Below are 8,988 nucleotides of genomic sequence, written 5' to 3'. Positions count from 1 at the left end.
GCTGTGTGACTTTGGGCACTACTTCTCTGAGCCTCAGTTCCCTCATCTGTAAAATGGGGATTAAGACTGTGAGCCCCGTGGGACAACCTGATCACCTTGTAACCTCCTCAGTGCTTAGAACAGTGCCTTGCACATAGTAAGCACTTAATAAATGCCATTATTATTATTATTAAATGCCAGAAGTATCAGACCTGAAGAAAATCCCATCTTTTTATGGTATCTGTTAAGCACTTACTCTGTGCCAGGCTCCATACTAAGCATTGGCATAGATACAAGCTAATCAGGTTGGACACAGTCTTTTTCCCATACAGGGCTCACCATCTTCCTCCCCATTTTACAGATGAGGTAACAGAGGCCCAGAGAAGTGAAGTAGCTTGCCCAAGGTCACACAGCAGCCAAGTGGCAGAGCCAGCATTAGAACCCAGGTCCTCTGACTCCAGGCCCATGCTGCTTCCCACCTAAACAACTTCAACAAGTAAAGCGGTGCCATTGTTAAAGGTTTGGTTTAACATTTTGGTTTTTCTCTCTAATCCTCTTTCCCCACCCTCTAGAAGTAAACCAGTCCCTTTTTGTCGAAAAGGGCAGCAGGCAGAAAGGGAGGGGGAAGTATGAGCCAGAGAGTTCAACTAGGGGAGGCCACCCGCAATCTGGAAATACACTGACTGCCCTACTTATCTGCACCAAAGTGCAAAGCTGCAGCCTACAAGATTAAGCCTTAAGGGTAATTAGGACATGAAGTTAGGGATGAAGTTTGACTTAGAAACTACTCTAACAGGAAAGTGTACCTTTTTTTTCCCCCTCAACAACTTCCCATTTTTAAAAAACCCTTAAGCTTTTTCCAAAAATAACACTAGGACAGAGCATGATTACGCTATACCAGTTTATTGCAGATACTGTTTCAAAAATGTATATAGCATAAATAACCTTTAATGTCATAAAATAACTTAGTACATTTTGTAATAAAACTTTGAGAATTAACATCCCCTCAAAAAACAACACAATGCTTGGAAAATATTTAATCCTTTTGCATTTTTAGTTTTGGGCAAACCAAAACAAACCCAACTACAGATGCACAATTAAACTTCAAAGGATTTTTGGCTTCTCAGAAGGTAACCACCATTCTAAATTTTAATACTTTTTTTGTTTTGCTTTTCTTCCTGAATGCATTTTTTTCTTTTTTTTTTTTGTTCCTTTTGACTTTTATTCCTGTTTCAAAACAACTTCCTTCTTCATTCTCATCTCTTTCCAACTGCGAAGGCATCTCTTCTCAGTCCCCCACACGTAGCTTAACCTCAGACAGTTTCTGTAGTCCTTACAGTGTGGGGAGCAACTGCTTGAGTAACTACAAAAGTATTTCAAAACTTCAGTGCAACTTGGTTCAAGTTATTTTCATTTGGATGTCATCACCGTTCAGGGAGATTAATAACTGGAACCCACTGATCCATGTAGCGACTTTCCCGGCAAAAACAAACCAGCTGACTAAGGGCTGGATCCTTCCACTGAGATGAGTGTGGATTCTGAAAAGACACGTTTTTGACGGTTAGTGAAAATCATGTGGTTAACAGAAACCATCCAGCAGCTGCTGCTTCTTAGAAAGGATTTTTTTTAATGGTATTTGTTATGCGCTTACTATGTGGCAGGCAGTGTAATAAGTACTGGGGTAGATACAAGCTAATTAGATTGGACATAGTCCATGTCCCATGAGGGGCTCACAGTCTTAATCCCCCTTTTGCAGATGAGGTAGCTGAGGCACAGAGAAGTTAAGTGACTTGCCCAAGGTCGCACAGCAGAAAAGTGGCAGAGCCAGGATTAGAACCTGGGTCCTCTGAGTCGCAGGCTCGTGCTCTTTCCATTAGGACCCGCTGCTTCTCCTGACTCAATCAGTTGTATCTACTGAGCGTCTACTGGAGAATGATCATTCTGCACTAAACCTTGAGAGAGTGTGGCTCAGTGGAGAGAGCACGGGTTTGAGAATCAGAGGTCATGGGTTTTAATGCCGGCTCCGCCACTAGTCAGCTGTGTGACTTTGGGCAAGTCACTTAACTTCTCTGTGCCTCAGTTCCCTCATCTGTAAAATGGGGATTAAGACTGTGAGCCCCACGTGGGACAACCTTGATTGCCTTGTATCCCCCCCAGCGCTTAGAACAGTGCTTGGCACATAGTAAGTGCTTAAATACTAACATTATTATTATTAGAGAGGAGAGGAGAGTTAAAAGACCTGATCACGGCCCTCAAGCAGCTTGCAATCTAATGGAGAATGCCTACACCGCACAATCTGGACTGTAAGCTTCTCGTGGGCAGGGATCGTGTCCACCAATTTTATCATACTGTATTTTCCCAAGCATTTATTCCAGTGCTCTGCACACAGTAAATGCTCACTAAACCACTGATGCACCTGGTTGAGTATAATGGAGAAAAGTCCCAGCTGGCAATCAGCGTAAATCAGGTTCAAGGTGGTTATGGGCTTCTTGCCACCTCTGTGGAAAGAGTTTCCTTGTAATCCTGCTTATCCAGAGAGTTGTGACATCTCCATGACTGTGTTCTCAAATGCAAGAGTCTGAAGCAACCCATGCAGTTCACAGGTAAAAGCCTGTCTCAGTTGGGTTGCATGGGACTCTTGAGGTAAAAAGTTCCACATCCCCCTCGCGATCCACAAATCGGACCGTCCCCGCAGATACTAAATTGCAAATGCACTGGAAGGAACTTTGGTGAAGATTTCAGATCTGTGGCCTCCCAGTGCACAAGCAATTTTAAAACCATTTTTTCAATGTAGGAAAAACTGCAAGAACAAACACCCTGACTTGTTTAAGGAGCTGGAAAAAAACCCCAACTTCTTAAATTATATAAAAGAAAAAATTGTGGGCTTATTCCTCTAATTCCATAGGTTTGGCTTTGAACTCATGACCTACCCCCTGCCTAGCCACTTCTTTCCAAGAAAGTGTAAATAATTAAAAAAGAGGGAGAGCTCTATTTCAAGAGAAGTTTCCATCAAGTCTTTCAAAGTAATAAACTCTGCTCTTTTCCTCCTCTCCTAAACCATCCCCTTTTATAGCTCTCTCAACTACAGCCAGAGGATGGTATTGACCCTTTAGGAGGGTGAGCAGGAATGTATTTTTCTTTATCTAATCTGCACAGCTAAAGGAATTAGTCATGGTGGAAGGACAGATGTAGGTAGGGAGGTGCTGGGGGGGTAAGAACGCTGACTCATATGGCTCTCTTCCGCAGGAGGCAGGATCAAATGTGCTCGAACATGTTCCGGACAAGGAAATCCTAGTGATGAAACCATGCTCATCTCTGCCGAAGTCCAGGAACATGAAGTGGAGCAAATGGCATCCCTCCCACCCCTAGCTCTCCACACGCCGGCGACACACGAATCGAGAGACAATTAGGTGGAGAAACTGCTGCGTGTGTGTGTGCGTGTCTCCCTCTGTCTCAGCATCCCTCTGTCTCTGGATTACTCACCGTGACCAACACGCAGTGCAGGTCAGGGGGCTGTTCGGCGTCCCCGCTGCTCGCCGTCCCCAGGAGAAGCAGCTCGGCCAGACGGCCCGGGTTGCTGACCCGCAGGATGTCGATGTCGTTCTCGCAGCAGAAAGCCTGGATCAGGGTGAAGTGGATCTGCAGAGCCACATCCCGGTCGTCGTCCTCGTCCGCAGCCAGTAGGCACAGCACCACGTTATCGGGGTCCCTGGGGGGCAGAGCAAACGGAGGACAGGGTGGTCAGGCGGGCAACCCTTCCCAGCACGCGCGGTTCGGACACGGGCCCGGCTTCCCGAGCTACCCGCAGGTGGTTCCGCGCCGTCCCAAGACACGGGCGATCGGGTGGAGGTGCCCCAGGGATTGTCTACTTGGAACAAAGCAACTGGAGGGTGAAGCAGCGGCCTTATTTAATCAATCAATCAATCATATTGAGCGCTTACTGTGTGCAGAGCACTGTACTAAGCGCTTGGGAAGTACAAGTTGGCAACACATAGAGACAGTCCCTACCCAACAGCTGGCTCACAGTCTAAAAATCAATCAATCAATCGTATTTATTGAGCGCTTACTGTGTGCAGAGCACTGTACTAAGCACTTGGGGAGTACAAGTTGGCAACACATAGAAACGGTCCCTACCCAACAGTGGGCTCACAGTCTTAACCGATGACCCCGCCAGAGAAGCAGCGTGGCTCAGTGGAAAGAGCACGGGCTTTGGAGTCAGAGGTCATAGGTTCAAATCCCAGCTCCGCCAATTGTCAGCTGTGTGACTTTGGGTAAGTCACTTCACTTCTCTGTGCCTCAGTTACCTCAACTGGAAAATGGGGATTAAGATTGTGAGCCCTCTGTGGGACAACCTGATCACCCTGTAACCTCCCCAGCGCTTAGAACAGTGCTTTGCACATAGTAAGCGCTTTATAAATGTCATCATTGTTATTATTAGGTCCACCTGAGGAATGATGTAATTGCATGCAATGGCATATCCATCAGGGCATATAAATGACGGTGCTCTGCACCCAGAAAGCGCTCAATACGACTGAATGAATGACAGAGGCTGGCAAGTCTGTGCCCGGACAGGTACACTCATTCACTCATTCAATCGTATTTATTGAGCGCTTACTGTGTGCAGAGCACTGTACTAAGCGCTTGGGAAGTCCAAGTTGGCAACACACAGAGACGGTCCCTACCCAACAGCGGGCTTGCAGTCTAGAAGGGGGAGACAGGCAACAAAACAAAACATATTAACAAAATAAAATAAATAGAATAAATGTGTACAAGTAAAATAGAGTAATACATACAAACATATATACAGGTGCTGTGGGGAGGGGAAGGAGGTAAGACGGGGGAGGGGAAGGAGGGAGCTCAGTCTGGGAAGGTCTCCTGGAGGAGGTGAGGTACATGCGCATCCTAACAAGAGGGCTTGGGCCATTTGCATCCCATCATCGTCCCCCTCTCCATCCCCCCCACCTTACCTCCTTCCCTTCCCCACAGCACCTGTATATATGGATGTTTGTACATATTTATTACTCTATTTATTTTACTTGTACATATCTATTCTATTTATTTTATTTTGTTAGCATGTTTGGTTTTGTTCTCTGTCTCCCCCTTCTAGACTGTGAGCCCCCTGTTGGGTAGGGACCGTCTCTATATGTTGCCAACTTGTACTTCCCAAGTGCTTAGTACAGTGCTCTGCACACAGTAAGCGCTCAATAAATACGATTGATGATGATCGGCCGAGGAGGAGGAGGAGGAAGGGAGAGAAGATGGTGCTGAAGGAGGGGGAAATCACAAAATTCCACAGGGGAGTGGCAGTGCCACCACTTACTTACACATTGAGCAGCTTGGCAGCCTCATAGACCCCGACGGTGATAGTTCTCTGACTCAGGGCTTTGCTGAGCACCTCCTCCAGGGCATCCCCCACCTTGTCCATCCTGCCGGGTTGTGGGAGAGGGGTGGGGGGTGGACACAAACACAACACAACAGGTGGTCAGTCACTCTGGGGGGTCCAGCCTGGGTGGACTCTCTGCTCCCCACTCCTGCCCGGCTGGGGGGGGAGACGGTGTGAGGGGCAACTGCGGGGGACAAAGCACAGAGAAGCAGCGTGGCTCAGTGGAAAGAGCACGGCCTTTGGAGTCAGGGGTCATGGGTTCAAATCCCCGCTCGGCCGATTGTCAGCTGTGTGACTCTGGGCAAGTCCTTTCACTTCATCTGGACAATGAGGGTTAAGATTGTGGGCTCCCCATGGGACAACCCGATCACCTTGTAACCTCCCCAGCGCTTAGAACAGTGCTTTGCACACAGTAAGCGCTTAACAAATGCCATTATTATTCTGTCAACTGGCAGCTGTGTGACTTTGGGCAAGTCACTTAACTTCTCTGTGCCTCAGTTCCCTCATCTGTACAATGGGGATTAAAACTGCGAGCCCCCCGGGGGACAACCCGATCACCTTGTAACCTCCCCAGCGCTTAGAACAGAGCTTTGCACATAGTAAGCGCTTAACAAATGCCATTATTATTCTGTCAACTGGCAGCTGTGTGACTTTGGGCAAGTCACTTAACTTCTCTGTGCCTCAGTTCCCTCATCTGTACAATGGGGATTAAAACTGCGAGCCCCCCGGGGGACAACCTGATCACCTTGTAACCTCCCCAGCGTTTGGAACAGTGCTTTGCACATAGTAAGCGCTTAACAAATACCATCATTATTATTATTACGTCAGGGACAACGGGGGGGGGGGCAAAGGTGATGTCAGGGGCAACGGAGGGGGGAACAAAAGGAAGCAGCGTGGCTCAGTGGAAAGAGCACGGGCTTTGGAGTCAGAGGTTATGGGTTCAAATCTCGGCTCTGCCACTTGTCAGGTGTGTGACTTCGAGCAAGTCACTTAACAGGGGCAACGGGGGGGGGGACAACAAAAGTGATGTCAGGGGCAACGGGGGGGCCCCGCTGTTGGGTAGGGACCGTCTCTATATGTTGCCAACTTGTACTTCCCAAGCGCTTAGTACGGTGCTCTGCACACAGTAAGCGCTCAATAAATATGATTGAATGAATGATGGGGGGGCAAAAGTGATGTCAGGGGCAACGGGAGGCAACAAAAGTGATGTTAGAAGAACGGGGGGGCAAAGGTGATGTCGGGGGCAACGGGGGGGGACAAAAGTGATGTCAGGGGAACCGGGGGGGCGCAAAAGTGATGTCAGGGGCAACAGGGGGCAACAAAAGTGATGTCAAGGGGAACGGGGGTGGGGGGCAACAAAAGTGATGTTAAGGGAACGGGGGGCAACAAAAGTGATGTTAAGGAACGGGGGGCAACAAAAGTGATGTTAAGGGAACGGGGGGCAACAAAAGTGATGTTAAGGGAACGGGGGGCAACAAAAGTGATGTTAAGGGAACGGGGGGCAACAAAAGTGATGTTAAGGGAACGGGGGGCAACAAAAGTGATGTTAAGGGAACGGGGGGCAACAAAAGTGATGTTAAGGGAACGGGGGGCAACAAAAGTGATGTTAAGGGAACGGGGGGCAACAAAAGTGATGTTAAGGGAACGGGGGGCAACAAAAGTGATGTTAAGGGAACGGGGGGGCAAAGGTGATGTCAGGGGCAACGGGGGGCAACAAAAGTGATGTTAGGGAACGAGGGGGGCAAAGGTGATGTCGGGGGCAACGGGGGGTGGACAAAAGTGATGTCAGGGGAACCGGGGGGGCGCAAAAGTGATGTCAGGGGCAACGGGGGGCAACAAAAGTGATGTTAGGGGAACGGAGGGCAACAAGAGCGATGTTAGGGGAACGGGGGGCAGCAAAAGTGATGTTAAGGGAACGGGGGGGCAAAGGTGATGTCGGGGGCAACGGGGGGGCACAAAAGTGATGTCAAGAGAACGGGGGGGCAAAAGTAATGTCAGGGGCAACGGGGGGCAACAAAAGTGATGTTAGGGGAACGGGGGGGGCAAAGGTGATGTCGGGGGCAACGGGGGGGGGGGGCGACAAAAGTGATGTCAGGGGAACCGGGGGGGGGCAAAGGTGATGTAAGGGGGTAACTTGTCCTTCCCAAGCGCTTAGTCCAGTGCTCTGCACGCAGTAAGCGCTCAATAAATACGATTGAATGAATGAATGAAAGCGAGGGGCAAAGGTGATGTCAGGGGGCAACGGCGGGCGGGGGCCGGGGCTAAGGCAAGGGGGGGGGGGCGGAGGAGGAGATGTGAGGGGGGACGGAGAGAGGGACGTGTGTTCCGGCCCCCCGGGCCTCACCTTTCAGCCCGCTGCTGTCCAGTGGCCAAGTCCTCCCAAGTCATATTGCGGCCGCGCGGCCGGAGCCGGCGGGAGCCGAGAGGAGCCGAGCCGAGCCGAGCCGAGCCGAGCCGAGCCGAGCCGGGGAGGGGAGCAGGCCAGGGAAGGAAGGGCAGCGCGGCCCCGCTCGCTCACTCGCCCGCCCGCCCGCCCGCTCGCCCACAGACGGTCGCCCGATTGACCGCTCGCCCGCCCACCCGGCGCCACCGCCGTCCCCTCCGCCCCTGAAGGACAAAGGCCCTCGCCCGCTCCACTTATCCCCCCCAGGTCCAGCCAACCAGCTCCCGCCTCATTTGCATGCCGCGCGCCCATTGGCTCATGCAAATCACCCTCCGCTCGCCATTCGACTCGGACCTCTGGGGGGGAAGGGGGGCGGGGCGGAGCCGCGGAAGGTCGCGTGCCTCGTCCGGCGGGGGAGGGCGGGGGAGGGGCAGCGCCGCTGCGATTGGTGGGGAGCCGCCGGGAAGGCGGGCTCTTCTCTCCGCGCCTGTCAATCATCCCCTCAGAGGGGTGCCCAGTCATTCATTCATTCATTCATTCATTCATTCATTCATTCATTCATTCATTCCATCGTATTTAGTGAGCGCTTACTGTGTGCAGAGCACTGTGCTAAGCGCTTGGGAAGTCCAAGTTGGCAACATCTAGAGACAGTCCCTACCCAACAGTGGGCTCACAGTCTAAAAGGGGGAGACAGAGAAGAAAACCAAACATACTAACAAAATAAAATAAATAGACTAGATATGTACAAGTAAAATAAATAAATAAATAGAGTAACAAATATGTACAAACATATATACATATATACAGGTACTAAGCGCTTGGAAAGGTGCGCTGGGCAAGACACTTATTTCCTCCCTTTTTGTTCATTCAGTCGTATTTACTGAGCGCTTACTTATATGTTGCCAACTTGTACCTCCCAAGCGCTTAGTACAGTGCTCTGCACACAGTAAGCGCTCAATAAATACGATTGATTGATTGATTACTTTCGTTCGCTATGAGGAGCAGCGTGGCTCGGTGGAAATAATAATAATAATGACGATGGCATTTGTTAAGCGCTTACTACGTGCAGAGCACTGTTCTAAGCGCTGGGGGGGATACAAGGTGATCAAGTTGCCCCCCCGTGGGGCTCACAATCTTAATCCCCATTTTACAGATGAGGGAACTGAGGCTCAGAGAAGTGAAGTGACTTGCCCAAGGTCAGACAGCAGTCATGTGGTGGAGTCGGGATTCGAACCCATGAACC

The 8,988-nt window shown here is 50.2% G+C and overlaps 1 protein-coding gene across 1 annotated transcript; it reads right to left on the bottom strand.

Moving 5' to 3' along the window:
- Positions 1-866: 866 nt before the first annotated feature.
- Positions 867-7,814, bottom strand: GADD45A (growth arrest and DNA damage inducible alpha). The gene is made up of 4 exons (XM_038752612.1): positions 7,707-7,814; positions 5,304-5,405; positions 3,463-3,688; positions 867-1,517 (listed from the first exon to the last, which is right to left on the bottom strand). Exons 1-4 carry the CDS (start codon positions 7,748-7,750, stop codon positions 1,404-1,406), a joined length of 486 nt encoding a protein of 161 aa, XP_038608540.1. The 5' UTR covers positions 7,751-7,814; the 3' UTR covers positions 867-1,403.
- Between the last annotated feature and the right edge of the window lie 1,174 nt (positions 7,815-8,988).

This window comes from Tachyglossus aculeatus, chromosome 10 (genome assembly GCF_015852505.1).
Source record: "Tachyglossus aculeatus isolate mTacAcu1 chromosome 10, mTacAcu1.pri, whole genome shotgun sequence".
Classification (NCBI taxonomy): domain Eukaryota; kingdom Metazoa; phylum Chordata; class Mammalia; order Monotremata; family Tachyglossidae; genus Tachyglossus; species Tachyglossus aculeatus.
Note: the sequence above shows the minus strand (reverse complement) of the source record. Positions and strands in the feature narration are given on the sequence as shown.

Coding starts and splice junctions, on each gene's coding strand:
- GADD45A (XM_038752612.1), bottom strand. CDS start 7,750: ATGACTTGGGAGGACTTGGCCACTGGACAGCAGCGGGCTGAAAG. Junction 5,406..7,706: donor GGACAGCAGCGGGCTGAAAG/GTGAGGCCCGGG, acceptor ACAACCCGGCAG/GATGGACAAGGTGGGGGATG. Junction 3,689..5,303: donor GCTGCCAAGCTGCTCAATGT/GTAAGTAAGTGG, acceptor TCTGCCCCCCAG/GGACCCCGATAACGTGGTGC.